The sequence below is a fragment of the Hemibagrus wyckioides genome, linkage group LG04 (genome assembly GCF_019097595.1).
Source record: "Hemibagrus wyckioides isolate EC202008001 linkage group LG04, SWU_Hwy_1.0, whole genome shotgun sequence".
Classification (NCBI taxonomy): domain Eukaryota; kingdom Metazoa; phylum Chordata; class Actinopteri; order Siluriformes; family Bagridae; genus Hemibagrus; species Hemibagrus wyckioides.
The window spans coordinates 3,048,699-3,071,231 of record NC_080713.1 but is presented as its reverse complement, the minus strand read 5'-3'; the positions used below and the strand labels follow the sequence as shown (position 1 = coordinate 3,071,231).

Genomic DNA, 22,533 nt, shown 5'->3' with positions numbered 1-22,533 from the left:
ATAATAATAATAATAATAATAATTATTATTATTATTATGCCGCAGTTAGCAAAAATAACAAAATACCGTAGAATAAATATTTCAAATACTTGATATTTAACATTACATTAAAGAACATTAAATATCAGAAAGAAATAATTATTTTTTATTCATTTAATTTAATTTTTTAAATTAAATTTAATTATTTTCTTATTAATTAAAATTTATTTTTTTAAATACATATATATGGTGCACATTAATTCTGGGATATCAATTTAAAAAAAGGAAAAAAAAATAGAACTGCCCCATCTGTAAAATTAACTAAAAAATATGGGTAAAATATATAATATTTTAATATTCAATAATTAAATCTGTCTGTCTGTCTGTCTGCCTGCCTGCGTCCTTCCTTCCTTCCTTCTGTCCTTCCTTCCTGGGTTTTATTTTATTTACTGGTGAAATTTCCTAGTTTTATTTACTGGGAAACTCTAGTGTAAAAATCCCCCATGATGATGATGATGATGATGATGAAGTGAGAATATAGCCTACATAAAGCATTATAACTGGGGCATACTGCAAGTAGCACCTCATCATGTCTGGCTTAACCCTGTGTAAATGCTCATAAAATGTTATAGCTACATGCATTGTACTTATTTATTTTTTTAAACAAAGGAAACATTATGCAGGAGGTCTGAGGATCTTATTTACCACAGCGCTGCAGGCCGCCATCTCCTTCACCCTCAGCAGGACCTCCTGGTTAAAGGTGGTCGGCCAGAACACTTGGGAGACCAAACCTCGGCTACACGCCTCCTGCGCCGTCAGTTTCCTCCCACAGAACAGCATCTCATTGGCCTGAGAACAAGAAGATGTGAAGGAAGGTAGTAGAATGTATTTAAAGCTTAAAGCACACACAACAAACTATTCTTCAGACATCAAATAGAACATAAAAATGAAATTAAGACTCTAGAATTAAAGAGCAGTAGACTTCAGGACCAGATTTCATTTTATCTTTCTGATCTGAAACTTTGAACCAATCTGAGGAACATTGAAGCAAGTAAAACATCATCTCCATCTGAGGAACATATTTGGAAATATACTGATATATTAATATATTTAATTTATATCATATTTAAAATAAATATATAAAAAATAAAACATATAGTACATAAAGAAAAATATATATTTTATTATATTAAATTATATTGAATTTTTATTATATTAATATATGATAAATTTCAATATAATAAAATATAACAAATTAACCTAATTATATAATTTAATATAAAAAACACAATATAATTTAATATAATTTATGAGATAATTTATCATTTTTGAGATATTCATAGGCGAGTGTATTAAGGAACAATTTGTGCTGCTGTAATAATCTGAGGTCTAAAGTCTGATCTTCATGAATATGAAAATTAACACAAAAGATTTTATTTATTTTGCTGCAGCTCAATCAATGGAGTGATTTACTCACCAGAGCCACTCCCAGGATCTGAGGGAAAGTGTAGGAGGAGCAGCCGGAGGGCGTGAGGCGCAGTGCAGCACAGGGGGTTTGGAACCAGGCCCGCTCACTGGCCCATACGATGTCACACAGGGGAAGGATGGAGGCACCCAAACCCAGGGCTGGACCGTTAACGGCCACCACGATGGGCTTCTTAAAGTGGATGAAGGCTTTTACAAAATCCCTGCAGGGAGACAGAACCCAGAGGCAGTCAAGGTCTGAGCGTTAGCTGTGATTCCATACAGCTGTGATGAAGAGGAGTTCCTGCTACTGCCCTGAAGTCCATTCTTTTCCTTTAACATCATCTCATAACATCTGAAGTAGTTTCTTTTATTCCTCTTTACACCACAGCAACTAATGAACAGTAATGCTCTTATGAGCTCTTATGAACAGTTATGTGACATGACATTATGCATGGAATCATGCACTCATGATTTATAAAGTGCTGTGCATGCGACTACTTCATCACTGTATCTACTTATGAACATTTATAGAGGCTTATATAAAATATTATAAAGGGTTATGCAAGCTGTATATCTTTATATAGGCTAATAACCACTTATGAGCATTTATACAGGCTTATATTAGATCTTATAAAGGGTAAGGCATGCTATATAAATTTATACATGCTCATAACCCCATTATGAGCATTTATAGAGGCTTATATAAGATGATATAAAGGGTTATGCATTCTAAATAACTTTATCCATGCTCATTACCATATATGAACATTTATAGAGGCTTATACAAGATGATATAAAGAATTATGCATGCTATAGAAGTTTATACATGCTCATAACCCAATTATAATCATTTATACAGGCTTATATAAGATATTATAAAGGGTTATGCATGCTATGTAAATTTATGCATAGTTTTCACAGGAAGATTCTAATCAGATTAGTTAGTGTCTTGCTCAGTTCTTGTTTCAAATAACAGAATAAAAATAAAAATAAAGTAGAGTAGAATAGAAATAAAAAAAAGAATAGAAAATATGGACAGAGGTGGCTTTAACCTCTTGACCTCTTAAACCCTAGTTTTAAGTGGGAGTATTTAAGGATTTTGTGCACTGAAGTACAATTCCCATTTTTTCTAAGGTGCCACATGATTCAGTTTATAATTAACTCATGAATTAAAATGTGGAATTAAAAAAAAACAGAGGTTATATGTGAAAAAAAAATGAAAAGCTCAAAGAAAGTTAATAACCATAATTATTCGAATCATTCCTGCAGTAATGATGATTGGGTTTGAGCTCCAGGAACCGCAGAAGCCCTACAGAACCATCAGCATGAACACAGGAGCTTGATCAGGATTCCTACAGTGCGCACACACACACACACACACACACACCCCTAGCTACGCTGTGATCTGTTACATCACCCTCTTAATGAACAAGTCTTTATTAGAATTGGAAATACCGGAGTGTGAAGCAGCAGCATGATCATGAGAGTAGATTTTGATGTTGCAGTGTGACATTAATAATTAACCATAGTTTATAAGATCTCACATTCGACCTATGGTACAGGATTAAGGTGTTATGCATGCTATATAACACATTATACATGCTCAGAACTACTTTTAGACAGACTTACAGAAGATACACTATATTGCCAAAAATCACTGAATTCAGGTGTTGTTTTTCAGGGGTTGGGCTCGGCCCCTTAGTTCCAGTGAAAGGAACTCTTAATGCTTCAGCTTCATACCAAGACATTTTGGACAATTTCATGCTCTTTGTGGGAACAGTTTGGGGATGACCCCTTCCTGTTCCAACATGACTGTATACCAGTGACCAAAGCAAGGTCCATAAAGACATGGATGAGTGAGTTTGGTGTGGAGGAACTTGACTGTCCTTCAACTCTTCTGGGAAGGCTTTCTACAAGGTTTAGGAGTGTGTTTATGGGAATTTTTGACCATTCCTCCAAAAGCGCATTTGTGAGGTCAGGCACTGATGTTGGACGAGAAGGTCTGGCTCACAGTCTCCGCTCTAATTCATCCCAAAGGTGTTCTCATCCAAAATGTCTTGGTATGAAGCTGAAGCATTAAGAGATTCACTGGAATTAAGGGGCTGAGTCCAACACCTGAAAAACAACCCATGAATGCAATAATTTGGAGGGGTGTCCCAATACTTTTGGCACTAAGGTGTAATGGACACTATGTAAGACATTTAAATTCTCAGAACTATTTATGAGCATTTATACAGGCTTATGGAAGGAATCAGGTGGCGTTATTCACGTTATATCACATGTCTGAATTGCTCAGAACTACTTTGTCCACTCAATAATCCCCATTTTCCTTTCCCAATCTTTGTGATACATCTTACAATAGAAATAGTTTTTATACATCATCCCAGATTTGGTGTCTGCACTTTCTCTTTGCTTTTGTTTAAAGTTTTTTACATTTAATTCGGGTTATTTGCTCTAAAACAAGATCTTAAGTATTTATAAATGGGTCAGTTTGAAGTGAAATATATGAACCTGGCAACCCTGCTATTAACTGTCCTGTCTGCTGCTCCTCCCCTGAACATGGGGCAGCATGATTCCTGCCCTAATCAGCAGTTTTTGTCTCAATAATCATAAAAAAACCCCCTGTGTAATCCTGGAGGGACTGATTAATGAGCCTCTGTTATTGTTGTTCCAATGTTTGACCACTAGTAATAACTCAATAATGTCTCTATGGAGATAAATGGGGCAGCGAGCACACTGTGACACGACTGGGGAAAAAAATCAGCTATTATCTAACAAACAGCGACATTTTCTTTAAACACTCGAATAAACTCATTAACATGATTTAAAACATAAATCCTGCTGCTGCTGAAAAAAAATATAATAAAAATATATTCCATTAAAAATTTATATTTACTTCATTATAAACTAAAAAAATAATAAAAATTAAAAATATAAAGAGAGAGTGAGAGAGAGAGTGAGAGAGAGAGAGAGAGAGAGAGAGAGAAAAGAGAGAGAGAGAGAAATAAAGAGAGAGAGGGTGAGAGAGACAGCGAAATAAAGAGAGAGATAGAATAAAGAGAGAGTGAGGGAGAAAGAGAGAGAGATATTGAGAGAGGGTTCAATATGATGCTTGTTCAGCTGTTTAAGAAACAGAGAATTAAGAGAGAGATAGAGAAAGATTGAGAGAGAGAGAGAGAGAGAGAGAGAGAGATATTGAGAGAGGGTTCAATATGATGCTTGTTCAGCTGTTTAATGCTGGTCTCGGAGCTGTAATGTGTTGGGAATCTCAGGTCCATTACCTCACAGCCTCCGCGATTCTGCTGCTCTCTTTCCTGCGGTCAGTGGAGAGGCGGCCGATCAGGTACGAGGCGTCCAGGCCGCTGCAGAAGATGCTGCCCACAGCACTGAGTAACAGCAGCTTACTGTCATCAACCGCCGCCGTGCCCAGAGCTCGACACACCTCCTTCATGATCTGAGGAAAGAAAAGAGAGATGGAGTGAGAGCTGGGGCAACAGGGAAGCTTTAAAGCCAGGCTTTTATTCATTCTTATCAAATCCACACATTTTACTGACACGAGAATAAATAAATCAATTATTGTATTATATTATTCATCTATTTTATTATATTATTAATATATATTACTATATTATATATTCTATAATGTGTACAAAAAATATTTTTTAATAAATATTATTTAAAAATAACTAAAATTTATTAAAACATTATGAAAAAATTATAACTAAAAATAAATAAATAAGTTCTATAAATACTTTTTATATATTTAGCCATTCCATAACCTGTAATATTTTCTACATATAATTAATTATTTTAAATTTATCCACATGTAAATTGTATGATGATATTAAATGAAAGTAAAATGATAACGAAATAATTTTCTTTAATGTCTTTCACTAATTTGTAGTAAAATATTAACACTTTTCCAGGGTTCTTGTAATCTCTCACAGATATTTTTTATCAATAATTTATTTAAAAAAAATGCACAAACTAATATCTTCAGTAAATTTCGTGAAATAAAGATTTTATTTTTTAAAAATAAAATACATGAAATAATAAATTCTGAGCATTGGAAGTATTATCACAAAACAACAACAAACATTATTTTTTTATTTAAAATGATAATACTGAATAATGCAACACTGAATTAAAAATACACCTTAAAAATCTATTTTGCTTTTTTTTAGTTTTTTATTTTATTTTTATAAAATGTTTTTTTTTCTATTCTTTTCTTTATTGCACTGATTTTATTCTATTTTAATGTATATTTCATTTTATTACACATTTGTGTTTTTTTTAATCTCATACTTGTTTAAGCCCTTGTTTTATTTTTATCCTTTTTATTTTTTATTTTATCCTGCATGTATGTACCTAAAACTGAACATAGTATATGCCTGAGATTTGATATGTTCAATATTGATCAGTAATAATAATAATAATAATAATAATAATAATAATAATAATAATAAAATAATAATAAAATAAAATAAAAATAAATCCAAAGAGCAAATAGTTTTCTATTGAATCTTATTTAAGTACATTAAATTTTATGAAATGATAAATTTTTTTTTTGCATCTTTCCTCCCCCACATAGCAAATATGGACTGGAGGGGATTTATGGATTTATGAAACTCTATTTGCTGAGCTTTGAAAGCAGCTAATTATGAACCAGGAAGCTAGTTTTTCCCTCCAACTCATTATTATCTTCTCACACCACCACCGTGCCTAATCCTGACAGAAAATACTGCTATAAATAAACATTAGCACACTGTGTGAAGCCGCGAGGAGGATATTTCTGTTCTGTAAAACAGGAAAAAAATCTCCAGAGCGATAAAGAAACATCCTAAACAAACTTGTCAGGATTATTTGGAGTTAAAGCTAAGCCGAGAAAGCCGAAGACAGACGTTAAAGGAAGGATTGTCAGCGGCGAGGGTGGGCGAAGTTCCAACCGACTCCCAGCTGCTGGAAGGAAATAATCAAGGGCAAACCAGCAAGCATGAAGACATCAGATGTTCGGAGTCTGATTGCTTCTGTCTGGATCTCCACAGGGATCCTCCAGAACCCTTCCTCATCTCTAATGCACACTTATATCTTTTAAATTTAATGTTATTATTTTATTTCTATCCTCTTAACCTCTAGCTCTGCTCCAGACACACAGCTTTATATTGTTTCAGATTTTATAGAGCAGTCATTTTATTTCACTTTACTAAAGCCTTAACAGATCGTATCTGACTTTATTCACGTTTATTATAAAGATTAAGTTGGGTACATGGTCTTCAGTAATAGAATGGCTGATACAACCATTTTTATAAATAGATAGATAGATAGATAGATAGATAGATAGATAGATAGATAGATAGATAGATAGATAGATAGATAGATAGATAGATAGATAGATAGATAGACAGACAGACAGACAGACAGACAGACAGATAGACAGACAGACAGGCAAATAGATAGATAGATAGATAGATAGATAGATAGATAGATAGATAGATAGATAGATAGATAGATAGACAGACAGACACATATAGTTATATACACTATATTGCCAAAAGTATTCGCTCACCCATCCAAATAATCAGAATCAGGTGTTCCAATCACTTCCATGGCCACAGGTGTATAAAATCAAGCACCTAGGCATGCAGACTGTTTTTACAAACATTTGTGAAAGAATGGGTCGCTCTCAGGAGCTCAGTGAATTCCAGCGTGGAACTGTGATAGGATGCCACCTGTGCAACAAATCCAGTCGTGAAATTTCCTCGCTCCTAAATATTCCACAGTCAACTGTCAGCTGTATTATAAGAACGTGGAAGTGTTTGGGAACGACAGCAACTCAGCCACGAAGTGGTAGGCCACGTAAACTGACGGAGCGGGGTCAGCGGATGCTGAGGCGCATAGTGCGAAGAGGTCGCCAACTTTCTGCAGAGTCAATCGCTACAGACCTCCAAACTTCATGTGGCCTTCAGATTAGCTCAAGAACAGTGTGCAGAGAGCTTCATGGAATGGGTTTCCATGGCCGAGCAGCTGCATCCAAGCCATACATCACCAAGTGCAATGCAAAGCGTCGGATGCAGTGGTGTAAAGCACGCCGCCACTGGACTCTAGAGCAGTGGAGACGCGTTCTCTGGAGTGACGAATCGCGCTTCTCCATCTGGCAATCTGATGGACGAGTCTGGGTTTGGCGGTTGCCAGGAGAACGGTACTTGTCTGACTGCATTGTGCCAAGTGTAAAGTTTGGTGGAGGGGGGATTATGGTGTGGGGTTGTTTTTCAGGAGCTGGGCTTGGCCCCTTAGTTCCAGTGAAAGGAACTCTGAATGCTTCAGCATACCAAGACATTTTGGACAATTCCATGCTCCCAACTTTGTGGGAACAGTTTGGAGCTGGCCCCTTCCTCTTCCAACATGACTGTGCACCAGTGACCAAAGCAAGGTCCATAAAGACATGGATGACAGAGTCTGGTGTGGAGGAACTTGACTGGCCTGCACAGAGTCCTGACCTCAACCCCATAGAACACCTTTGGGATGAATTAGAGTGGAGACTGTGAGCCAGACCTTCTCATCCAACATCAGTGTGTGACCTCACAAATGCGCTTCTGGAAGAATGGTCAAAAATTCCCATAAACACACTCCTAAACCTTGTGGACAGCCTTCCCAGAAGAGTTGAAGCTGTTATAGCTGCAAAGGGACCGACGTCATATTGAACCCTATGGATTAGGAATGGGATGTCACTTAAGTTCATATGCGAGTCAAGGCAGGTGAGCGAATACTTTTGGTAATATAGTGTACATGCTGAAGGAACACTGATAAAAATAATCATGATTTGAAACAGTTTCTCTATAATCCTGTGGATTTTGGGTTCGTTGGGTTTCGGGTGATAAGTGGTGTGGTCAACAGTGTTGCTCATTATTGAGTCCAGTTGTTGGCCGTGATTGAGGTGGGCATTGTGTATTTTTAGTGTTGGTTTTCAGTTGCTGATGTTTAGTGTTGTTTTAGTGTTAAGTGTAATTTGTTTTTTATTTAATAATCATTATAATTTTCTGTATCTGCACATGTTTTTTTTCTCTCTGTAATATCCAAGTCACAATCCTCTACGAAAATCAGAAGATGGACAGCTGAGCAAAAAAACACGTCCAAGATGTTGAAATACTGAAACCCGTTTATTTTTTACTTCATTACACACGTTGGTTTCTCAGTGTGATTGACGTCTCGTGAGAGAGTGAGAGAACACGGTTATCGCTCAGAGAAGAGCAGAATTTCAGAACAGAAGAAAACAATCTGCACTGTAAGCCTTCATCCTCTGGGATGAGTCACTGCGCCTCGCCTCGCTGTTTCTTGACAGCGCTTGTTTGTAAAGTGGAGAAAATTAAAGCGATTTACAGACTGAACCAGAAGCCCCGGGGCAGAGTGGAACGGACAAACGCTAGCGCTAAACCCACACTCCTTACCACAGTGAGGATAAAGGAGACTTTACTGAGGATAAAACACCACTGAATCAATCAAGCATGCTGCTTTTATTAAAAAAAGAAAAAGATTCCCTCACGGTGAAAACAAGCTTCAGATTATATTTTAATTATTCACCCAACATTTCTGATGCAATGACGTTTTATATATATATATATACACACACTAGCTCTACACACACATCTCTAAAAGTCATACCTAAAGCAGACTAGCTCTTAAAACATTTTAATATATATAATATAAAGAAATTTGAAATATTTTGTTTTTAAAAAATGTGACTAATAGCATTATTGTTTATTGTAGAATTTTTTTTATATAAATAATAAACTTTTTTTTTTTTTTTTTTTATAAATTTTTCTCATTAAAAACCTTAAAATTTACAGTTATGGGTTATAAATAAGGGGGAAAAATCATTTTTTTTTAAATCCAAAAAAGAAAAAAAAAAAGAAATTAAACAAAAATAAAAAGTGCCAAAAATGACATTTAGAATTACATTGTTTTGTTATACACTTTATACTGTTATACACTTTTATTTATTTATTTGATTTGTTATTATTTGATATTAAGATTTATTTATTTGACTTTAAATTTAAAATGAATTTTATTTATTTTAATTTTTAAAATTGGTAAAATACTATGGATGCAAACAGAATATAAGGAAGATAGAATAATTTAACTATTCATTGTCTAAGAAGAATTAATGAAGCCTTAAATTCTGTTCACCATGAATATTTATATGCTTGTGTACTGCTAATGTTTCTAGGCAAAGAAATAAAGAAAGTTTCATGAGATCTCAGCATTCCTGGAAGAAATATCAACATTAAACCAAGCAGCTATACCATGTTGGTGGTAGCATCATCCAATATACATCACAGGATACTATATTAAGCCTTTCAGAAAAATCCCGAGAGGCTTTAACCTTGTCTATCTTTCTTAATATTCTCAAAATGTGATTAAGGCACACTTTAAACTGGCAACTATAATTACAGTCTCATCTACTGAAATCCTAATAAACCCATCTGCATACATTAGTCACAGAGGTCTACAGAGCTCTCAGGGTTCAGAGCGATCGCAGCTGGGAGTGTAATTAGGAGATAAAGGGAATGTGTCAGGAACCAAAATCTAAATCGACCGGCTGTTTTTAAAGATTTCATCATGTTACTATCGGCTAATTTCATCATGTTGCTATCGGCTAAAAATGATCCGACCTTCATTTCCATAATTGAAACTTCACCTGATTTAAAAAAAAATGTTCTTAGTTAACACAATGTTTAATATTATAAACATTATTTAATTATGAATTAACATTCAATGCTATTTGACACTGCACACGAGACTTAAACCTTAACTACACTACATTGGCAAAAGTTTTGGGACGTCTGCCTTCACATGCACATGAATGTAATATGGAGTTGTCCCGCCCTTTGCAGCTATAACAGCTTCAACTCTTCTGGGAAGGCTTTCCACAAGGTTTAGGAGTGTGTTTATGGGAATTTTTGACCGTTCCTCTAGAAGTGCATTTGTGAGGTCAGGCACTGATGTTGTGAGGACGAGAAGGTCTGGCTCACAGGCCTTTCACTGGAACTAAGGGACCGAGTCCAACTCCTGAAAAACAACACCTGAATTCAATGATTTGGAGGGGTGTCCCAAAACTTTGGTAATATAGTGTATGTTAATATTTCAACTTGTATCTATATTCTGTCCACATCCATCCATCCACCCATCCCACTGGACATTTTACATATCACTATTCTGCTTATTTCATTCCTATTCTATTGTATTGTTGTTTACTTTTATTCAATTTTTATTTATTGTATAATGATCTATTTTATATTATTTTGTATTATATTCTTATATTCTTTTTACACTTGATATTCTTTTTATTTTAGATTCTTCTTTTCTTCTAGTGTATTTCTTATAGTTTATATTTTAGTTTTATATTTTTATTTAAATATTCTCTTATATTTTATATTCTAGTTTTATGTTTTTATTTCTATTATTTTTTATATTTTTATATTCTAGTTTTACATTTTTATTTAAATTGTTTTTCTGATTTAATGCATCCAGGCCTTTTATACAGTGTTACACACTACCGAAAGTTTTTGAACCCCTGGAGTGTCTTGTTTTTTCTTTACAGTCTGATCACAATAATTACAGACCAAATAAAACAATACAGAATAACGACTACATCCAGAAATCTTTCTAGGACCTTTTAACGAGTCTCAGATCTCGCTCTTGTAGCCTGATCGGTCTCTAAAGAGTGTTATATTAAAAGAGCATGAAGTCATTAAGTCTATGGATTAATTGCTCATAGACGGTGTTAAAGAGCCTAATTAGAGTGCAAAATATTTTCCAGTTAGATGAGCTGTAGGCTTGTTCTGTTTCTTTTTAACTGAATAGTAGAATCATTTCTTGTGTGTATAAAATGGTAGATTTTTGTCATAATCAGTTGAGTGTTGAGGAAGTGTGTAATGTAATCACAATGTGATTGGATTCTCTGTAAATAATGCTTTCCTGTCAGTCATACAGCAGCTTTACTGAAAGTGACCTACCTCTGGTGTTAGTGCATTGTTGTCTGATGTTTGGCTGGACAGCAGGACGTGTGTGAAACCTTCTTCCTTCCTCACGACAATGTCCCTGAATCTGTAATTGGCCTCGCTCTGCCGAACATTGTACCTCAACCTCTTGTCAAAAATGTAGCCTTTGTCCTCGACCAATTTCCGTTTGGCTGAACTGTGCAAGTGTGCGTCTCCGTTCGGGAGCGTCGTCCCTGTATATATATATATATACATTGATAGTGAAGAACAACAACAAAGGTGTAATTTAAACAGATGATAAAATTCAATCATGGTAAAGTTAAAGAAAGAAACCCAAATAATTATAGGCTTTATATAACTTTATAATATTACATGCTTTTAACATACAAAAACTGATGTAAACAATAATGCAATACAAATAATATGCAGTTATTTGATTACTAAATATTTTCAAAGCCTTTAAACCTCTATAAAATCAATCATGTACAGTGACCCAGTTCAAAGAAACTTTCTAGCATCCTTCACTGAAAACATAACCATTAACATTTTCTATGAAGGCCACTCAATGGAACCCCGGCACAGGAATTTAATTTGTTCTGGAGGTGAAAATTTGTATAGCGAAATGAATTTTCCCATAAGAAATAATATAAATGCAGATAATCCATTCCAGCCACCCAAAAATATGACCAATATGAAGCGTATGTAAACTGTATGGATGCTTACAAATAACTGACCCAAGCCAAGCATGTCAAGGAAAAATAGAACAGACCGGCCACGCCATCAATCTGTCAACAAATAAACACCCGGAAAAATCACCTGGCTTTTGGACACATGCCGAAGGCAATGTTGGTATCGTGGGTTGACTCTTTCCAAACAGCTTTCACTTACTGAAAAAATTGGCTTCGCTTGGCAAAACTAACAAGTTTTGAACAGCTCCCAGGTATGTAACTTAGTTGGCGTTTGGTCCAGTTCGGTTCGTTCGTATGCTGAAAATGCTTCGTATGCAGATGAAATTTTTTTTGCAAAATTTCAATACATAAGGTGAAAATTCATAAATGAAGGCATTCGTATGCCAAGGTTCCACTTTATGTAATAACATAAAGCCTTGCACACATTGGTATATTTATTTCACAAAAGGCATTACAGTTTATAGCAATGTTTATAATGCGGTTATTAACAGTTAACAGAACCTATAGAATGATACAATGAAGCAGAATTACTGTTGCCACTTTTTATCCATTTATAATTACATTTAACTTCGACAAAACAAGCTATGGAATGTTATTATTTGTGTTAGAGCAGCTGTAAGAGATCGCAATGGAAAGTCTAAACTCCTCTGCCATGAAAATATCGGAGAATATCTAATTGTTACTGACACTGGAGACTCCTTCCATAAATGTCCAGAAAATTTAACAATATCGACAATTATACATTTTATTTTGTTAATTGTGTTTATTATTAGCCTTAGAGCCATTATACACTGTCATAAACTGCTATTTCTGGCCATGTTATTGACAATCCACCTTCCAAAAGCTGGTATGACTAAATCCAGACAAAAAAGAGGTCAGGAATGTGGTGCTATACAACGGGAGTTATTTAAATGGGTTTCTGATGGTTTTCACTCATCCAAGACATTTTTAAATGTCTTCTAGCAAGCAGTCGTAATCAGGCGGACATTTTCTTCCATCGCTCCATCAGCAGGAGTAGCAGAACTGATGAAATCCTTCACATGAGTGACAAAACACCCTCAGGGTTTTAAATCCACTCACCTTGACTTCCATCGACAACACAATTTCTGCTTAATCTTGGAAGACAAACGAGGATTGGATTTCTGTTCGGATTTGACTACGCGCTCTACATAACAGCAAGAGGAGACGAGAGGACAGGAAAAGGAGGACAACATGGCTGCTGAACAAAAAAAAATCATCATTAATTCTAATACAGCCTCTGATGCTGCTGTGTAACAGTGTGAGATGAATCAGAATATTTTAGAAGCTGCCCTGGTTGAGATCTTTCAGCTTGTATTACTGTTACATTTGCGTGAGATGTTTGCATTACAGTAGACCTTATCTTTAAAAATGGATTTCGTTTTGAGGTTGCTGTGGGAATTCATCAAAGCACAAGATAAACAGCTACAGGAGATGTATATCGACTGCTCGTCCATTTACGCCACATGCTAGAAGGCACAGTTAAGTGACTCAACACACCTTCCCCCAACCTTCCTGTACAACCATGTACAGTAAAGCTGCACAACAGATCAGCCTGCCACTTGGACCAGGATTCTGGATAAATCTGACAGAAATATAGATAAGAGCCAAGGATTTCTATTACAATGTCCCATCTGCTTGGTCCAGCATGCAGGGGCACCATTATGATTATGTTTATCATCTCTTTGCCCAAGAGGAAGGTTGTAGATTGAACGACGATGACACTTTAGAGAGAAAAGCTTGCCCATGGCCAAATTTTGGAACAATATGTGTCACTATTTAAAGCTGTAATGAACCATCTGGTGGGCATTTACTCCTTCTGAAAGCTCAGGCACTGTACCAGCATGCGCCTTCTCTCTTTCTGCATTCTCATGACTTGAAATGAATAGAATTCAATTTTCACTGGCGAATGTCCATGAAGAGGTTTAAATGCAGTTAGCTTGCTAGGCTCCTCTCCATCGATATCATGATTTGCATTTGAGGGACAGTGTTTAAGTACATGGATAAAACTCTGGACTACTGATTCAGTTCTGAATTCTGAATTTAAGCTGCTGCTGGTGGATCCTTGAGCACGGACTTTGACCCTATCCAGTCCAGCGGTGCCAGACAAGAGCCGACCCTGCACTCTGACCCCGGGTTCCTAACACCCTGGGATATGTAACTCTGTGGGTATGTGACTTCTCAAAAAGGGTTGTTCCAGTGAGGCATCAAGATGTGACTCTGCAGATTGTGCTTCCCTTTCTAAAGCTACTTTCTATTCTTCATTTCACATGCTGGAAATATAGTCCTCTTAGGAACTCGAAAGGTCTTCCACCACATATTGCATCTCATGGATCCATACAACTTTGGTCTTCTGTGTGTGAAGAAAAACATTCTATACCTTACAGGCAGTAATGCAGCTCAGTGGTTAAAATGTTGGACTAAACAGAGTTTAGCATAAGGATAAGTTTTTGATAGAGACTATGAAGCAATTTTAAGTTCTTTCTGGATACGAATGTCTGCTAAATTTTGTACAAAACAATCTGAGTCTAATCCTAATTTGATCTCCTTTTAATTATGAACTGAAATGCTACCCAGACTTGAAGAACATTAGGGGCAGATACCCTTTCCAAATGATGCAAGGAAGAGAAATAGCCAGAGACTTATTGCACCTGGTGAAATGAGAACTGGGTAGACATTTGGCAAAGCTATCAAAAGGATACAGCATGGAAAACATACCAGAAGGCTAGAGGTATTTACCCTAGTAGCGTTATTAAAAAAACACCTCCGATATCTCTACTCAGCAATAATCTGGTGTGAACTACACACTTTCTTTCTATTTAATTACCTTCGGAAACAAGCTGTGAATCAAACTTCCATTGGTGCCTCTCCATGAGGGGGTATAAATGCAGTTAGCTTGCCAGGCTTCTCTCCTGAGATAATGTGATTTGAATTTGCAGGGCAGGTAGGTGGTAGGTGGGAGCTACATGTTTAAGGCTCTGGAATACTAATCAGAAGGTTTGCCTCCTGGTGGTCCAGCGGCAGGATCTGCGCGCTCTGTCCGGGTTCGATTCCCGGGCAGGTCGCCAACCTACCCACTGAAGAGTTAACTCTCAGTGCCGGTCCCAAGCCCAGATAAAATGGGAGGGATGCGTCAGGAAGAGCATCCTGTGTAAAAACCTGTGCCAAATCGAAACCTGGACTAAATGATCAGCCGAATGACCAAATGAGCAGCCGAAAGAACAACCGCAACTACTGATCAGGTTGTGAGTTCAAGCTCCTGCTGATGGACCCTTGAGCAAGGACCTTGACCGGTCCAGCAATACCAGGTAAGAGCTGATCCTGCACTCTGACTCCCAGCTTCCTGGGATATGTGTATACCTGTGTGTTGTATACCCACAGATCTGACAGTACAAAAAAAGCTAATGACATAACTTTTGTCATGACTCTTAAAATGGGTGACTGGTAGATGGGCTTGTACTTACATTTACAGCATTTGGCAGACACTCTTATACAAGGTGACTTACATTTTTATCCCATTTTATACAAATGAGCAATTGAGGGTTAAGGTCCTTCCTCAGGACCCAGCAGTGGCAGCTTGTTGGACCTGGGATTTAAACTCACAACCTTCTGATCAGTAGTCCAACACATTAACCAATAAGCTACCACATTCCCTTCTTACTTCTGGAGCAGGACATCCTGGACAGCATGGTATTGGTGGTTCCGTATTACCAGAACCACCTGCACCATACAACAGATCATAAGAGTTTGTATGTTCTGGTTTCTAGAGGTCAGTTCTGAGGTCTTGAAGCTTTCCCAGTTTATCTGCTTTGTCTTCCACCAGGATCTGACTGGCTTTGTAAGATTCATTTCAAATTATTTTTCTGATTTGCCCAGTTTGCATACTGCTTCTCTTGAAACTGTGTTGTTGTCCACTTCAGCGTTGTTAAAATTCAAAACTAACACTCACGTGCATCTTTCTATTACAAGGTCTTTATCTCAGACTTCTCAGAGTTAAAATATAGCTCTAACCTCTGTACATTTATTACTCATTTCATCTGCTTTCAAAATGCCTGCCCTGTACGACTCATTACAGGAAAACCATTCATCATTTATCTTGTCAAATCTATTCAACTGTCTACTCTTCTGGCCTTCTCTCTGGTTCACAACAATTTAATTAAACTGTCAGTTGATTCCATCAATCGATCACATACAATAAGCAGCAAAAATCGCCAGTGAAAAATGGCTTAGGAAAGAAACAGGGCAGGTCATTGCTCTAAATCTAAGACCCGAGTGGCAAAATGAAATAAATGTCTGTGGCCAGATCCAGAAACAGCAGCCTAGAGAGAGACGATGCATTTAAAGAATAAACTTCACATGCATGCCAAGAACAGAATAATAAAAGGAAACTTGCATCAAGTCAATTCAATTTTTGGAAACAAAATCTGACCATTAAGTGTAAGAATATTTAAAGACTGAAAAAGATTTAAAATGCAACGTATATTTCAATAGGTATTATTTCAATCATAAAATATTAATAATATTTTTAATTAATTAAGATCAGAATTTGCATATGACTAAAATGATTAAAGTTGTGATAAATTGTGGTCAGTATTTTGGAAGGAAATCAGCAAATCACATAAATGGCATCACTTTTTAATTAATTAATTGTATTTAAAATACCCCCAAAATATATTTAAAAAAAAAAATACCCACACACAGACATTTGAAAAAACAAATAAATAATTAAAAAAAAAATATATATATATAATATATATATACTTACAAATATATATATACTTACAAATATATATATATATAATATATATATACTTACAAATATATATATATATATATGATGACGTAATCGTATTGACGCTGATCTCAGATCGACTCAAACATAGCGCCATTATTTTAAGTGCCCACGCTAAGAACAGTGTGATTGATGGATATTGTAATAAACATAAACATAATCAGCCAATGTTAGATCAGCAACTCAACAAAAAGTTCTGGAAAGCAAAAACAAGATTTGTAATGGACCGCAAATACCAGTGGGGTTCATCTGATCAGCATGAACAATGAGAATCTGCCTGTTTGAGAAGCCCAACAGTAGGGAAAGTGACATTCGGATGATAAAGCCTGACCCTGCGGCTAGTAAAATGTCACACACAACAATTTGCATCACAAGTAACAAGAATTACAGGAACATTTTTCTGTTCATGGCAGGCGCTGGAAATGCCAGCGGAGCTTTGTTCATTTGCACACACCAGCTGCTTCATGAGGAACATCTTTTGACACAGCGAGTTAATTTCAAGAGCTTTTCACAAAACACAATGACCATTATACACAGGAAGACGAGGAAGAGGAAAAAGATTAAGCCTCTTTACAGACTCAGTGACAAATCACACAAATTATATATATATATATATATATATATATATATATATATATATATATATATATATATATATATATATATATATATATATATATACACACACACACACACACACACACACACACACACACACACACTATGTTGCCAAAAGACGTTTGCCTGCACATGAATGTAATATGGAGTTGTCCCACCCTTTGCAGCTATAACAGCTTTAACTCTTCTGGGAAGGCTTTCCACAAGGTTCAGGAGTGTGTTTATGGGAATTTTTGACCATTCCTCTAGAAGCACAGTCATTTGTGAGGTCAGGCACTGATGTTGGACGAGAAGGTCTGGCTTACAGTCTCCACTTTTCAATTCATCCTAAAGGTGTTCTATGGGGTTGAGGTCAGGACTCTGTGCAGGCCAGTCAAGTTCCTCCACACCAAACTCACTCATCCATGTCTTTATGGACCTTGCTTTGGTCACTGGTGTGCAGTCATGTTGGAACAGGAAGGGGTCATCCCCAAACTGTTCCCACAAAGAGCATGAAATTGTCCAAAATGTCTTGGTATGAAGCTGAAGCATTAAGAGTTCCTTTCACTGGAACTAAGGGGCCGAGCCCATATATAACATTATTTTTATGTTCAAGTCAGGACTGTTTGTTTAACATTTGAGGAAGGAGTCTCCAGTATCAGACCTTTATAACACTCAGAGTTAAAGCTGTAAATTGTTGACATGATAAACTGCAAATTCTTTTGTCTTTTTAATTACAAGAGAAAGCAATGAGAGCCTCATAAGGGAAGGACTGTTTATAGCTACTATAATGTTCACCAGAACAAAAATCCACAACATTTAATGTAACTGTAAATGGATATAAAGTAGAATGTGTTTCTCTTTATTACATTTTAATTAATTACTTAATTAATAAAAAAAAATAAATGAATTAATAAATAAAAAAATAAATAAATAAATAAATCATAGTCACAACCAAATTGCTTTAATAATTAAAATGATGTTTTAGGAAAATCATCAACTTCACATTAGCAACAATAAGGATGCTTCCTCATACCACGCAGTTGTTAATTGTTTTCCTGTAACAGCACTACAGAGAGTGATTTACTCAATAAGCCACGGTGAAACCTGTTATTTAGAAATTAAACACACAAAGAGAGAAAAAATAACAAGCACAAAGAAAAACAGGAAAAAAATATAACAGAACGACTTAAAAAAAATCCCAAAATATATATATTTTATTTTTAGACTTTCTGGTAAATAATTTAAATTATTATTTTAATATTAATATCCTTAGTCAGATTTTTTTATCCATTTTTTGGATGCTTCTGATAGTACAGGAACATGGTTGCATCAGTGCACACATAGTACGGGTGCGCAAACTTTTGCACTCAACTATTTTATTATATTCTTTTTTATTCCACATTCCTCTAAAGTCTGCTATATTTTATTCTATTCTATCTTTTTTTTTATTATGTGTGTGTGTGTGTGTGTGTCCAAGTTTGTTGTCGGTTCTGTTTATTGTCGCTCTGTGGGACCAGGAACTTTCGGAAAAAGTTAGGTTAGATTTATTTAAAATGCATGTGAATAAATAAATAAATAAATAAATAAATAAATAAATTTCACACAAGAAGGTAAAACTTTACGGTGTTTTTCTTTATAGTTGTCTTCGGATAAAGTTTGATCTCAGCTTCCTTTTTTTAATTTTTTTTTTAAAAACTTCTATAAAAGAAATAATTTAATTTAAAACTAAGGAATTTTATAAATTTGTAAACTAAGCTTCACAGTAATCTAATTCTCCAGGAGATGAACGGAAGACTCTCGCACATCGCAATAAATCATAAATGTGTCACAAAATCACTCACTTCCTGTATTTATATTTATTTCATACAGCAAACTATTCTTACCCAATTCTTCTCTTATTGGTGCTGCAGCTCTGCTCATCTCCATCTCCCCCATCATCCTCTCCACCCGGCTGCTCGGGACACCCTGCGTCCTGCCAGTAGTCCTGTAATGCACAGCGTCCGTTTCTCCGTTCTGAAGTCCGTCTGTCGGACGCCTGATAGGAGGAACAAACTGAAGCCCTGCGCTCACGCGTTTATAAGTCGCAGGTTTGCTCGTTTTGTCTCCAGAGGCTTTTCCTCCACTCATTTTCCTCGCTCTATGTGGGACACCCGGTCCCGGGGCCCCTCCTCCCCCTCCTCCGCTAGTCCTTTTCTTTTTCCGAGTTTCTCCTCGATGTCTGGACGTGTCCCGGGCCCCGTGTGTTTGTGTGCTGGTTCTGGTTTTGGCCGGTTTGGAGCGGCGGTCCTGCAGGTGGAGGTTGTTGAACTGATCGATGAACTCCTCGCAGTGCAGCAGGTGATGCTCAGGTTCCCAGGTGTCCTCTTTGCTCCCGTAGCCTTTCCATCGGATCAGATATTCCCACTTGCCCTTTTTGTTCTTCCGTTTGTCCACAATCCGTTCCACCTGCAAGAGGATCATGTACACATTTACCCTAACTTTAGACTCATTAATAGATTATTAATCAATAATCAACTGTCATATTAATCAATTTTATATATATATAACTTCTTCAGCAATCTGAACAACAGTAGCTTGTCTGTTGGATCGGACCACACGGCCAACCTTCTCTCCCCACGTGCATCAGTGACCCTTGACCGCCCATGACCCTGTCTCCAGGTCACCACTGTTCCTTCCTTGGACCACTTTTGATAGATACTGACCACTGCAGACCGGGAACACCCCACAAGAGCTGCAGTTTTGGAGATGCTCTGATCCAGTGGTCTAGCCATCACAATTTGGCCCTTTTGGTCAAACTCTCTCAAATCCTTACGCTTGTCCATTTTTCCTGCTTCTAACACATCTGTCTAATATATCCCACCCACTAACAGGTGCCATGATGAGGAGATCATCAGTCTTATTCACTTCACCTCTCAATGCTAAATGTATATATATATATATATCTTGTCATGTGACCAAACCTAAGCACACTATTGGTTGGCTCCACCTCCTGTCTTTCACAAAGGGTATTTATAATGTGGAGAAGAGTGTATGTTATCCTGACACAACATCATGAGGGTTAATAAAAATACTAAAAAAAAAATTTAAATCCAGAAGAAACATAAATGAGTTTAAAGCAAGTGAAAGTGTATGATGTCTTTATTATTTTAGATGATTTTTTAAATGCTAGAATCGTCTGTGGATTAAGTGAAGAAGTGTGTTATGAGGACGAGACTCTCGGGGTCTGGGAGCTGCGTCTTATTGAGGACACACACACACACACACACACACACTTAAACACAGACACACCCACACTCTAAACACACCCACACTCAAACACAGACACACCCACACTCTCAAACACACCCACACTCAGACACAGACACACCCACACTCTCAAACACAGCCACAGGCTCTCAGGGTATGCTTGGTGTTATAGTGGTGTCTCTTTGAGGTCTCTGGGCTGCTGTGTGATCAGTGAAGGTGAAGAAGACATAAAGCACTGCCTTGTGTCTGAGAGCTTATCTGTGGCTCAGTAATTAGTTCTTCTTAGAGCCGTAATCGTTTCCCTAAATAAAGATCAGTCACTAAAACATGCTAACGAGCTCCATAAACAGGAGCGCTACACCGTATCAGAGAATAAAGAGTGCGCAGCTGACAGACAGAGCAGGACCGGCATCGATTCATCACCTTTATAGACAGTTCTTCAGAACAGCACGACTCCATTAGCCAGGAATAAAACACACTCCGTGTCACGCTGTTAAAGGAAGATCATCAACGAGGAGTGAACACTTCCACCATGCAGCTGATCACTTCCCGATAAAAACATGACCGGAAATAATGCCGTGTTGCTAGGAAACCAGAAAAAGCGTAAATGTCTCTGTCTGGAAGATGAGCTAAACATCTCAAAATCAAATACACTCAAATACACACTCAAACACACACACACACACACACTCAAACACACACACTCAAACACACACACTCAAACACACACACAGACACACACACAGACACACACACAGACACACACACAGACACACACACAGACACACACAGATAATCCTGGGTTTTACACACTGACTGAGTCACGGACATACACACACACACACACAATCTCAAACACACACACACACACACAATCTCAAACACACACGGTCTCAAACACATGCTCTCAAACACACATACACAAACACACACAATCTCAAACACACACACACGTGCAAACACACACACACACACGCTCTCAAACACATGCTCTCAAACACACACACACAAACACACACATTTAGAAACACACACACTCAAACACACACACACACACACACGCACCCATAGAAACACCCATTCTAAAACACAGACACACACAGACACACACACTCATTCAAACACACACAGACACACACACACACCCTTAGAAACACCCATTCTAAAACACAGACACCGTCAGACACACACACTCATTCAAACACACACACACACACACACACACACACAGATAATCTCTTATTGAATGATTATGTTGGATGTAGTTGTAATGTTTTATTTTGTGATCAGATCCATTAGAGGTGTTAATGAGGTTCCCCCAAGGACACGCTAATCAGGCTAACTGCTCCGAGCGGCTCTGATGAGAACGTCCTGGGTTTTACACACTGACTGAGTCACGGGCATACACACACACACACACACACACACACACAATCTCAAACACACATGCTCTCAAACACACGCTCTCAAACACACACACACACACACACTCAAACACACACACACACGCTCAAACACACACGCTCTCAAACACACACTTTCAAACACATGCTCTCAAACACACACACACAAACACGCTCGCTCTCAAACACACACATTTAGAAACACACACACACACACACACTTAGAAACACCCACTCTAAAACACAGACACTGTCAGACACACACACTCATTCAAACACACACATTCATTCAAACACACTCAAACCCACACACACACTCAAACACAATCTCAAACACACAC

General features: G+C 37.0%; 1 protein-coding gene across 2 annotated transcripts in view; it reads right to left on the bottom strand.

Moving 5' to 3' along the window:
* LOC131351913 (chromodomain Y-like protein 2) overlaps positions 1–22,533 on the bottom strand; it is a 66,054-nt gene that overhangs the window by 4,024 nt on the left and 39,497 nt on the right. The window contains exons 1-6 of one of the 2 annotated variants that reach the window (XM_058387634.1): positions 21,213–21,718; positions 19,427–19,988; positions 11,460–11,677; positions 4,728–4,900; positions 1,457–1,667; positions 685–828 (exon numbers count right to left, since the gene is read on the bottom strand). In XM_058387634.1, coding sequence (XP_058243617.1) covers positions 685–828; positions 1,457–1,667; positions 4,728–4,900; positions 11,460–11,677; positions 19,427–19,988; positions 21,213–21,248 — 1,344 coding nt within the window. In that variant the 5' untranslated portion in view covers positions 21,249–21,718. Of the gene's footprint in view, positions 1–684; positions 829–1,456; positions 1,668–4,727; positions 4,901–11,459; positions 11,678–19,426; positions 19,989–21,212; positions 21,719–22,533 lie in introns of those variants that run through there. The other variant, XM_058387635.1, reaches the window with a different exon arrangement.